This window comes from Cibotium barometz, chromosome 16 (assembly GCF_041138505.1).
Source record: "Cibotium barometz isolate CiBa-2024 chromosome 16, ASM4113850v1, whole genome shotgun sequence".
NCBI classification, from domain to species: Eukaryota; Viridiplantae; Streptophyta; class Polypodiopsida; order Cyatheales; family Cibotiaceae; genus Cibotium; species Cibotium barometz.
Genome location: NC_141061.1, coordinates 9023547 through 9035800, shown reverse-complemented (window position 1 = coordinate 9035800; position 12254 = coordinate 9023547). Strand labels below are relative to the sequence as shown.

At 46.4% G+C, this 12254-nt stretch overlaps 1 protein-coding gene across 4 annotated transcripts; it reads left to right on the top strand.

Annotated features, from left to right (window-relative positions):
• Nucleotides 1-205: 205 nt before the first annotated feature.
• LOC147630340 (putative pentatricopeptide repeat-containing protein At3g23330) lies at nucleotides 206-3437 on the top strand. 4 transcript variants are annotated; one of them, XM_086810198.1, is made up of 3 exons: nucleotides 206-362; nucleotides 510-566; nucleotides 938-3437. In XM_086810198.1, the coding sequence occupies exon 3, from the start codon at nucleotides 1100-1102 to the stop codon at nucleotides 3377-3379; it is 2280 nt and encodes a 759-aa protein (XP_086666324.1). In that variant the 5' UTR covers nucleotides 206-362; nucleotides 510-566; nucleotides 938-1099; the 3' UTR covers nucleotides 3380-3437. The 4 variants fall into 4 exon arrangements, with proteins under 4 accessions (XP_086666324.1, XP_086666322.1, XP_086666321.1 ...); XM_086810196.1 differs by having other exon boundaries at nucleotides 215-362; nucleotides 951-3437; XM_086810195.1 differs by having other exon boundaries at nucleotides 220-362; nucleotides 475-566; nucleotides 951-3437.
• Nucleotides 3438-12254: the final 8817 nt, after the last annotated feature.

Genomic DNA, 12254 nt, shown 5'->3' with positions numbered 1-12254 from the left:
TAGCAAACCTTGCAAATGTCTAAAGCCAGGTCAAACTTAGGCACCTTAGGTTAAAAAAGGGCACATATATTTAAAATTCAAGTTATGTGATGAAGTTGGCTTGAAAAGTAAGAGCTGTTCTTTTGTAAAGGTCAAACTTAGGCAAACCTTAGCAAGACCTTAGGTTAAAAAAGGACACATATATTTAAAATTCAAGTTATGTGATGAAGTTGGCTTGAAAAGTAAGAGCTGTTCTTTTGTGAAGGACCACACAGGTTAGAACTTGAAGGTTATGCGCAGCAGGCGCTTACGGGGGCTGCAGCCATGCGAGCTCTACCGTCTCTCTCTGCAACTGACGCTCCCCCTTCCCATAATACCTTCAGGTTTGCATCTGAATCATTATGGTTTTATTTGAGAAATAATGGAATTTGTCCGATTAATTTTTTTAATATTTTCCCTTTTTTGTTTTTTTTTGTAAAATACCAAAATATACAGGCAAACTTTAATTTGCACAAATGTCCTGCTTACAGTTAGGGAGCCCACTACTCAAACAGGACCATTTGAGGGGTGCTCTCAGGCCGAACAAGGTAAGTGCAACCATGCAGTTTTGTCTGTCAAGTGTTTTTTTTTTTTTAAATGCACCAAATCCAAAGTAAGAGACCCCCATCTTATTGTCCCCTCTTTCCAAGTTCCAGATAGTCCAGTCTACTAGATTAAACTGGACATCATCCATGGTATTAGAAGCCTTGATCCTTTTTGTTTTTATGACATTATTTTGATGTGCATCACCATATAACCTTGCATTGTGAGAGATTAATAAGCAGTCATTCGCTGGGTCACACACACCACCCCCTTTGTTCCTGTCAGCATTGGACCAAATATTTTGCACTCCTACATTGTTGGATCAAGGTCTTAATTCAGGGCTTTGGGGGGTCCATCTAACTAACTTTGTTGACAGTATCTACACACAGATGTGGCCCTTCCCACTTTTAACCATAAAATTCTAGAGGAGTTGTCCATAGGGGACTGGTGCAAGACAAAGGAAAGCTGGGGCTTCGTTGCATGCAATGCATCTGGTGGGCATGCAAAGGCGAGCTCAAAGCTTCATAAATTTAGCTCAATGGTTGAGTTAGCAAGGTTGGATCACCTGTGCAATGCCACCCTCAAGTCCGGAGTGGAATCAGATGCATTGGAAGTGCAATCTTATCCAGAGAGTGTTGGCGGGATGTGGCACCTTGAAGAGGCGGTAAGGATACTAGATAGGACATCTGAGCTGCCTGCAGTTGAGAATTTCATTTGTATCTTGCAAAAGTGCAGAAAATTGAAAAACATAGGATATGCCAAGCACATGTATGAGCATGCTTGTAGCCATGGACTGGACTCTCATAGAGCAGTCGGGAACTACATCGTGCAAATGTTTGCGGAATGTGGGTGTATGCGTGATGCTGAGCAGGTTTTGAGGAGGCTATGTTATCAGAATGAGCATACGTGGACTGCTCTTATACTGGGATGTATTGATTATGGGCAATCACAACATGCTTTCAAACTTTACCAGAGGATGAAACAGAATGGTGTCCATCCGAGCGTGTACACTTTTATGGCACTTTTGAAAGCTTGTGCTCGGCTGAAAGATGTTGAAAGAGGCCGAGAGTTACATGCTGAGATCATGCAAATGGCAATGGAAAGAGATCTTTATGTTGACAATGCCTTAATTGACATGTATGCCAAATGTGGCTCACTTACAAAGGCAAGGGAGGTCTTCGATCAGCTGACTGTTCGAGATGTTGTATCATGGACTGCATTAATTGCAGGATATGCAGAACATGGACCTGGTCAGGAAGCATTGCAATGCTTTCAACAGATGCAGGTGGAGGGAGTCTCTCCAAACGATCTCACTCTTGTTTGTGTGCTGAAGGCATGTGGTAGCATAGGTGCCATCGCCAAAGGCCGAGAAATTGGTAGGGAGGTGACTGGAAAAAGATTACAAAGCAATATCTTTCTTGGTAACTCTTTGGTTGATATGTATGCTAAATGTGGCGCACTTTTAGAGGCACGGGAGGTCTTTGACAAACTGTTAGTTAGAAATGTTGTGTCATGGAATGTGCTAATTGCAGGATATGCTGAACATGGATCCATCCGAGAGGCATTGAAGTGCTTTGAACAGATGCGTCTGGAGGGCGTCTCTCCGGATGCCATGTCATGGACCTCATTGATTGCAGGATATGCTGAACATGGACCCGGTCATGAAGCGCTGAAATTCTTTGAGCAGATGCAACTGGAGGGCATCTTTTCTGATGCTGTCACATTTGCTAGCGTCTTGAAAGCGTGCGGAAACGTGGGAGCTATTGACAAGGGCCGAGAATTACACATGGAGATCATACATAAGGAGTATGATAGTGATCTTTTCATTAGCAATACTCTGATTGAGATGTATGCGAAAGGTGGCTCACTTTTGGAGGCACAGGAAGTGTTTGACAAGTTGTTGATTCGAGACATTTGTGTATGGAACTCGATGATAAAAGCGTATGCCATAAACCATGAGGGTACACTGGCCGTACAATGTTTTGAGGACATGCAAAAGCAAAGGGTTAAGCCGGACAGCATCACATTTACATGTCTTCTCACTGCCTGCAGCCATGCTCGCATGGTAATCAAGGGTCAGGAGTATTTCAAGATGATGAGAGAAGAGTATAGCATCACACCAACCATTAGTCACTACACCTGCATCGTTGATCTTCTCGCCCGATCAGGACGTGTGTATGAGGCAGAGGGCTTCTTGTTAAAGACTGTGCCACAGTCTTTGTATGATGAAGGAATGTGGGCAGCTCTGCTCACCGCCTGCAAGACTTATGAAGAATTGGAAGTAGGTCTGAGATGCTTTCAGCAGTTGGTTCAGATAAATCCTGAAAGTGCCCCACCATATGTGCTCATGGCTGACATCTATGCAAGTGCCGGCAGGCTGGATGCTGCATGTAGAATAGAGGAGTTGAGAAAACAAGCGGGTGCAAAGAAAAAGCCTGCGATTGCTACAATAGAGGTGAACAAGAAAGTTCATGAGTTCTTAGGGGGCGACACCCCAAGTGCGGAAATCTCAGAACTGCTAGAATCCTTGAGCTTGCGTATGGAGGAGCAAGGACATGTACCCAATATAGGTCAGGTTGTGAAACCCATTTCGGACGAGAAGGAAGCATTGTTGTGTGAACATGCAGAAAAGATGGCCATAGCTTTTGGGCTTCTCAACACGGCACCTGGACAAACGCTCCGTGTGACCAAAAATATGAGGATGTGTAATGATTGCCATAGTGCAAGTAAGTTCATATCAAGAATAGAAAGACGAGAGGTTATTCTAAGAGATATCTGCTGTGTCCCATCATTTCAAAGATGGTTTGTGTTCCTTTAAAGATATGTTCTGATTTGTTTGTGGCAATGGACCTGATATACACAGAAAATACATGCAATTGTCTGGTAAATTTTTGATACATATTACCTTCTCTTTGAAGAGAAGGTAAATTTTTGATACATATTACCTTCTCTTTGAAGAGAAGCTGTATAGGATGAATCAGGGTAAGACCGAACAACGAAACAAGTATCAATGCCAAACAAAAATGGGGTTCATATACCTCTATCCACTTTGTCTATGTACAAATGGTAACAAATGCTTCCAAGATGGCATCTAAAGCATGGCTCATGGTGATTTGCATTCTAACCTACATGTCTTTGGGCACCGGAGGAGATGACCTTAGGGGGCTTGCACACCAGCTCCCTGCCTGTGTCCCCGGCCAAAACAGTGGGCTGGGAGCTGCAGGTTCCGTTGTTTACACGTGCGAGTTCCAAATTGTCATAATGGAGATTGTGACGGAACCCTCTTGCGGCAGCCCCTTAGCTTAGAAAAGAAACCATTCATGGTTGAGCTAGGCAGGCTGTCAGCATTATCTTTGGCAGGGAAAGAGTCTGATTATGATTAGGTAGACACAAACCTTGACTGCCCACTTTTACTAAATTAACAATATAAGCACTATCAAAGTTGCTAAAAATATTTGTATCATAGCACCTATGCTTCTCATACACATCAAAAAGCACAAACAAGAAGCCATACATAGAAATTTGAATCATTTATTAACTATTCATAACAAATGAAATTTTGAGAATGTAGAAATTAGGCTATGAACAAAAACCAAATAATGGAGTCATGAAGAAAGAAAGTTAACTTTGGACTTCTTGGTTTTTATTGTTTTAAAATAAATCTAAAACTTAACAACAAACTTTTAGCTTTTAAAACAATATCATTGAGAAAAAATTTTGGCAACTTTTCAACTACAACCTTGGACCACAAATCACAACAAAGCTCATACATACCACAATAAATTTCTCCTATCATGTACGTTGAAAGAATACACTCAACATTGGCGTTTTTAGATAGGATCCAATCATTTTTCAATTATGTTGAATTAAGTAATGAATTTGTCAGGCATTAAGGCCTTTTATATGGATTCACAATTGCTTCAAAGTCATACACATGTTTGAGCTTTCAAGTCATAAAGGGGAAAAAAAAAGCCATTTGAGAATTCTTACATGGTCATGTGTCCCTTTGCTCTGTTATGTTATGTTTTCCCACATCAATAATAATCTCAAAGTAATACATTCGAGAATTCTAAAGATTTTCTTTGATTTTTTTTTTTGAGAATTCTTACATGGTCACGTGTCCCTTTGCTTTGTTTTGTTATGTTTCCAACCCAAATTTCCCATAGCAATAATAATGTCAAAGTAGCTCTTGAAGCAAAAGCTACCAATATGGTCTATGTTAGAATATATGCTTCAAGCTTTTGCTTTCACCCCTTCTAAACAAACATCTTTTTGAGACAAGAAGCACTGGAAAACAGAGCTCTTTCATGTCATTATGCTAGAAGAATTTTGTCGATGACTCTTAACTTGACACGTTGATGGCACGGAAGCGGTAAAGCTGTCTACACCCTTATAGCATGCCACACTTCCACACACGCATGCAAACACACCAGAACACCAGACCAAAGAGCATGAACAAGACTCATATTTCAGAAAAGACCTTGACCTTTACAGAGGTGGATATCCCAAGATATCCCAGACACCAGCTTCAGCAAGCACCCACTCGCAATCAGCCCTCTCCAGCTCCTGGTCGCTCCCAAATCCCTTCGCTCCTTGCTCCTCTGCAGCAGCAGACCTCTTTGTTCTTTGCACTGCACCTCAGCTGAAGTCCTCTCTGCCACACCACCAGTTCACTGCCAGTTCCCCAAAGCAAAACCCAGTCACACGAGTGATTCCTTTGCACTATCAGGCTTTATTCCCTCACTCTTTGCTTCAGCTACCAGCCGCAGCAACTTGCTTCACTGTCAGTCGCCAGCCTCTCTGTAAAACTGTCCTCTTGGCAGCTTCTCTGCAATCGTGAGCTCCCCAAAACCCAACACCAACACCAGCCCAATATCCAGCCCAATACGGCTTCCACGTCACTTCAGACCTGCAGTTGACCCCTTTGGCGCCTTCTTCTTGCACGCTCTCCTCTGCGCCTCTGCAGCAGCTTCATTCCAGGCCGCTGATCACCTCTGCAGCCGCCACTCAGTCACCAAGGACCTTCTTCTCTCACACTTGCAGCTATCTCTTTGCTGGGCTACCATCACACGGTGCCAGTCCCTCGCCAGGCAGCTCCAGTGCCTTTCACCACCATCCAGCCACGCTAACCACTGCAGCGATCATATATAAAACCCCAGCAACACCTCTATCTCTGTCATCGCCTGCGCACACTAGAGGCGACCACCTTCATACGTACTGCACCTACGCCAACTCCCCGTCGGCTCCGCCCTACTTCACTACCGTGATGGCAGTCTCTCTCTAGTCGCCAGCACTGCAGCCTCTTCTCTGTGTTAGTCTTCCTTTTCCTTTGCGCTGTTAGCCAGGCCGTCCACCAACGCGCCAGCTAACCCAGTCGCCAACCACACCAACGCAACCTTCTAGTTGCTCTGTCCTTTCGCTCTCCTGCAGCAACACCATCCCCTCACTTCCTTTTTAGCTGCGCCGACTCGTCCGCCATCTCTTCTGCAGCGCCTGTGGCTGCACACATACCAACACCTCGGCGGCGGCTCCCACACGCGGCCTTCCTGGGCCTGGCTCCACACGTCAGCCCGTCACCATGTCGGCCCTCCAGCCACCAAGCCTGCACGCCCCAGAGGCCCCTGCACCGTCGACGTCCCTCGCGTCGTCACCACCTGCAGCCAGCCCTTCGTCTCGCTTCTTTGTAGTTGGCACGCTAAGAGGCCCCAGAGAGTCTCCCCTCAACAACACGGTGGCCTTCTCAGCCAGCCACCAAAACACCAGGCCCTCCTCTGTCTTGCGCTCTTCTCCCCCGCTGCTCTTCTCTGCAGCCCTCACACCAGAACACACGGGGCTCTCTTCCCCGTCGGCTCCCAGCCCAATCCACACAACACGGTGGCCTCCTCAGCTAGCCACCAAAAAAAACACACCTAAACAACACCCCTCTCTCTGTACTTGGTTCGGCGCCCTCCAGCAGAATCACCTGCTTCCAGAATATCGTGCTGGCAGCTAGTCGAAGCTCCACGCCAACTTTCCAAGAAGGCCATGCTATATTTCTTTTATTTACTTTATTTTGAAAAATTGGCCACCATATTGCTTTCACACCAATGCAAAGGCTCATGGCTCCCTTTTCTATTATTGCCCTCATGCTTCACACACACTTCAATGCGATCTCAAGTGCCCGCACAAATCAAACATCCGAGCAGCTAACATCATCTCCATCATCTGACCTCTCACCCGACAAGCCGTGCTCCCAGAATTTCACCACTTTTCCTGCACATACACCTCCATCAAGACCAAAAGCCTGACTGCCGCATCCACGATGCCCACACTCAGTCAATGGGTGCCCCCATGACTTCACCACAACACGAACAACACTCATGTACACATGTACAGGTTGAGGTTGAGGTTCCCAAAAAACTTCACACATATTTAGCAACCCCCTTTTTTTCTGCTGAGACATTTATGTCCAGCAGCTGCACTAACAGAAACCATTTATCCCCCTGGATCAAACAAAAATCTTGGTGCATCTTCCTTCCAATCCTTCACGCATTCCCCTCCATCAAACAACCATTGATAGATCCTGTCATGACCTGCTACTCTCAGCAACCCCCTTGGCTTTTTAAACATGGCATCCTCACCATCCACTGTTGCACTTCCTCCTCCAGACCAGCTCTCATAACCTTGTGATGGAGACCACCACTCCTCACCTTTACTCCCCTCGGACACATCTGACTTCCACTCATAATCAAACACCGAAATAACACTCATCTCATCATCAACTCCCATCTCATGGTCATCCAAACCGTAGCCCACATCATTGGCTTCCAACCCTTCCTCTGGACTAACTGCCAAAGGACTATAACCAAACCACTCATCTATTTGCTGAGCATCCACATGAGGTGTGTTCACCATACACTCACTTTCCTTCAGCCCATCAACACCAAACACAGTAACCTCGTGCACTGCAGACTCCTCATTGTCGCTTTCCTGCAGTTTCTCCAGCTTTAAGACCATTGGCGATCCTGCAAGATTCTCCACATCTTGCACAGGCATCCCTGTCAAGTCTAAGCTCCCCAAACTCCCAGGCAAAGCATCCTGGTCCCCCTGACCAACAACAATAGTCTCACATGCATCCTCACCACTCACAACCACCAACTCATTCTCTTGGGCATGACAAGGAACACACACCTTATGATCAGCATCCGCACTTGTGAAATCTCTCACACCATCATCCAAAGGAGCATCCACACCATCAGTCACACCATCACTCTCTTCCTGCTGCACAACTGGCATGCAAGCAATCTTCCCCAAGGAAGCCATCTTCAACAGATCATCCAGTGCACTATCAAGTACACTGTCCAATTCACCATCCACACTCTCACCACAGGCTGCAATATCCAACTCATCACCCGGATCATCCATACGGGCTCCATCCACAGCACCTTCACTAGTAACACCTTGATCATCACTCTCCACCTTGACTGGCTGAAGTACTGGCACCTGCTCACAATCCACAGCATCATCAATACTCCCATCCTTCTCCTCCTCACCTCCTGAAAGCTCTTCAGGGTTAATTCCAGAAACCTCATCTTTCTCCATTCCCAACAGACTAATCTGTCCCATACTCTGCTCCGCAAATATGACCTTAGGGGCTTCACAAACACTGGGCTGAATTGCATCCTTCACCTGCATATTAGGGCCAATCACCGTATCACTCATTCCCAAAGGCAATTGATATATACCACCACTAGCTTTGGCTGGTTTCTCACATTGTGGACTCATATGACCCCACTCACCACAATTCCGGCATTGCACATCACACGGATACCCTCTCCCTCTTCCAATATCTGCTGAATTTCCTTCACAACTAGATGATGCATCAGTCTTCCTTCCCATATCACCTATGCCTCTTCCTCTTCCTGCAGACTCTATCCAATTCACACTTAAAGTCTTCATGAGCTCCACTGCATCATGAACTTCCCTCTTCAAAGAATCCTCCTGTTTAGGAACAACAGCAGCTCTTCTTCCAGGATGCATACCCTCAATCCCTGGCATCTTCACAAATCTCTTCGGCTCTTCCCGCATTCCCATCTGCCTCAGACGCTTCATCTTCCACTCCTTCTCACAAGCAACTCTGACAGCCTCCTCAAAGCTACCCAGGTTCTTCAGCTCCACCTTCAGTCGGATCGTTGGCTCTAGACCAGCCACAAACCGGTCTCTCTTTATCATCTGCGGGGGTACTTCAGGAATCAGAGCCTCACACCATAGACTCCACAGTCTACCAAACTCTATCAGATACTGATCCACATCCTGACCATCCTTCTGCTGAATGTTACACAACTCCTTCCACACTTCATTCGGACTCTTCACATGGACAAACTGTGCCAAAAAGGCAGCTCTGACTACACGGTACTCGGGATCCTGTTGATGAATGTTCCTGTGTGTAGTCACAAACATCTGTAACCATGTTTTTGCATCACCCTGCAAGCAATAAGCCAAAATCTGAGAAAGGATCTCCGGGGTTGCCCTATCTTTCATCAAGGCTGTAAATTCCATCTTCTCCAGAAACCTGACTGCACTTTCCTGTGGCAATCCCCAATACTCTGGAAAATCTTGAGCCATCTTTCCAAATCTTGCTTCACACAGCCCCTATCTTCTTTCACAAACCAGAGGAAATCTGCTCCTCTGTGGAGGCACCAAAAAGTGATGGCACGGAAGCGGTAAAGCTGTCTACGCCCTTATAGCATGCCACACTTCCACACACGCATGCAAACACACCAGAACACCAGACCAAAGAGCATGAACAAGACTCATATTTCAGAAAAGACCTTGACCTTTACAGAGGTGGATATCCCAAGATATCCCAGACACCAGCTTCAGCAAGCACCCGCTCGCAATCAGCCCTCTCCAGCTCCTGGTCGCTCCCAAATCCCTTCGCTCCTTGCTCCTCTGCAGCAGCAGACCTCTTTGTTCTTTGCACTGCACCTCAGCTGAAGTCCTCTCTGCCACACCACCAGTTCACTGCCAGTTCCCCAAAGCAAAACCCAGTCACACGAGTGATTCCTTTGCACTATCAAGCTTTATTCCCTCACTCTTTGCTTCAGCTACCAGCCGCAGCAACTTGCTTCACTGTCAGTCGCCAGCCTCTCTGTAAAACTGTCCTCTTGGCAGCTTCTCTGCAATCGTGAGCTCCCCAAAACCCAACACCAACACCAGCCCAATATCCAGCCCAATACGGCTTCCACGTCACTTCAGACCTGCAGTTGACCCCTTTGGCGCCTTCTTCTTGCACGCTCTCCTCTGCGCCTCTGCAGCAGCTTCATTCCAGGCCGCTGATCACCTCTGCAGCCGCCACTCAGTCACCAAGGACCTTCTTCTCTCACACTTGCAGCTATCTCTTTGCTGGGCTACCATCACACGGTGCCAGTCCCTCGCCAGGCAGCTCCAGTGCCTTTCACCACCATCCAGCCACGCTAACCACTGCAGCGATCATATATAAAACCCCAGCAACACCTCTATCTCTGTCATCGCCTGCGCACACTAGAGGCGACCACCTTCATACGTACTGCACCTACGCCAACTCCCCGTCGGCTCCGCCCTACTTCACTACCGTGATGGCAGTCTCTCTCTAGTCGCCAGCACTGCAGCCTCTTCTCTGTGTTAGTCTTCCTTTTCCTTTGCGCTGTTAGCCAGGCCGTCCACCAACGCGCCAGCTAACCCAGTCGCCAACCACACCAACGCAACCTTCTAGTTGCTCTGTCCTTTCGCTCTCCTGCAGCAACACCATCCCCTCACTTCCTTTTTAGCTGCGCCGACTCGTCCGCCATCTCTTCTGCAGCGCCTGTGGCTGCACACATACCAACACCTCGACGGCGGCTCCCACACGCGGCCTTCCTGGGCCTGGCTCCACACGTCAGCCCGTCACCATGTCGGCCCTCCAGCCACCAAGCCTGCACGCCCCAGAGGCCCCTGCACCGTCGACGTCCCTCGCGTCGTCACCACCTGCAGCCAGCCCTTCGTCTCGCTTCTTTGTAGTTGGCACGCTAAGAGGCCCCAGAGAGTCTCCCCTCAACAACACGGTGGCCTTCTCAGCCAGCCACCAAAACACCAGGCCCTCCTCTGTCTTGCGCTCTTCTCCCCCGCTACTCTTCTCTGCAGCCCTCACACCAGAACACACGGGGCTCTCTTCCCCGTCGGCTCCCAGCCCAATCCACACAACACGGTGGCCTCCTCAGCTAGCCACCAAAAAAAACACACCTAAACAACACCCCTCTCTCTGTACTTGGTTCGGCGCCCTCCAGCAGAATCACCTGCTTCCAGAATATCGTGCTGGCAGCTGGTCGAAGCTCCACGCCAACTTTCCAAGAAGGCCATGCTATATTTCTTTTATTTACTTTATTTTGAAAAATTGGCCACCATATTGCTTTCACACCAATGCAAAGGCTCATGGCTCCCTTTTCTATTATTGCCCTCATGCTTCACACACACTTCAATGCGATCTCAAGTGCCCGCACAAATCAAACATCCGAGCAGCTAACATCATCTCCATCATCTGACCTCTCACCCGACAAGCCGTGCTCCCAGAATTTCACCACTTTTCCTGCACATACACCTCCATCAAGACCAAAAGCCTGACTGCCGCATCCACGATGCCCACACTCAGTCAATGGGTGCCCCCATGACTTCACCACAACACGAACAACACTCATGTACACATGTACAGGTTGAGGTTGAGGTTCCCAAAAAACTTCACACAACGTCCAGAGATAATTTCTTAGACTTCTTGCTAACTTTTATGAAGTTAACTAGAAACCAATCTAAATCTCGGAAAACCCAAAGAAAACTTGAAGAGCCACCAATTATATCTTTTAGGACAAGAAAAATTACCTCAAAGGATAGAAATATGGTCAAATAATTACCTCAAAAGATAGAAATTCGGTGAAAAATAACCTTGAAAACTTCTTAGAAAAAGATGTTTTTTTGGTAAAAGAACATAATTTACTTAATGTGAAAGAAAGCAAAAATTGTTACTCATCATAAACTTGAGAGAAAAATCACAAGGACACTTACAAATTGTAGATTTAAGGACTTAGATAGATCAATTTACCTCTTTGTTTAATGACATGCTAAGCATATCTCTTTGAAAGAAAAATCACAAGAAGGACACTTACAAATTATAGATTTAGGGACTTAGAGAGATCAATTTAACTCTTCGTTTAATGACATGCTGAGCATATCTCTTTGTCTATAGGGGTAAGTTGATAAGAGGGATGAAACTTTAAGGCTCTAAACTTTGCAGTAAGCTCTCATTTTCTCTTGAATATTCAATTTGATGCAAAGTTTAAAAGGGTCCAAAGTCAGAGGGGGATAGAGTTCATGCTCTCTATACTTGAACCTCTAACTAAATGCAAGGTTTCAAGGGATGTAATTTGTTGGGGTAAAAAATGTGGGGAATTTTTTTTGAACTTTAAACTTTGCATTGAGTTCTTGCTTTGTACCTTTTTTTTCCCAAGAAAAATATCATTAAAATGGGCATCCAAAGGGCTAGATGCACATGCTCAACACCCTTGATTCCCTCCATGGTTGGCCACTCTCAAAGGGAAAATACCTCATACCTCGGGGGGAAACCAAAAAGGTAGAAACAGGTGCCCTATGATGCCAAGTAATCTCGCTGGCCCGATTAGTGAGAAATAGACCCATGTAGCCATGTG

Coding starts and splice junctions, on each gene's coding strand:
- LOC147630340 (XM_086810195.1), top strand. CDS start 304: ATGCGAGCTCTACCGTCTCTCTCTGCAACTGACGCTCCCCCTTCCCAT. Junction 363..474: donor CCTTCCCATAATACCTTCAG/GTTTGCATCTGA, acceptor CAAAATATACAG/GCAAACTTTAATTTGCACAA. Junction 567..950: donor GTGCTCTCAGGCCGAACAAG/GTAAGTGCAACC, acceptor ATCTACACACAG/ATGTGGCCCTTCCCACTTTT.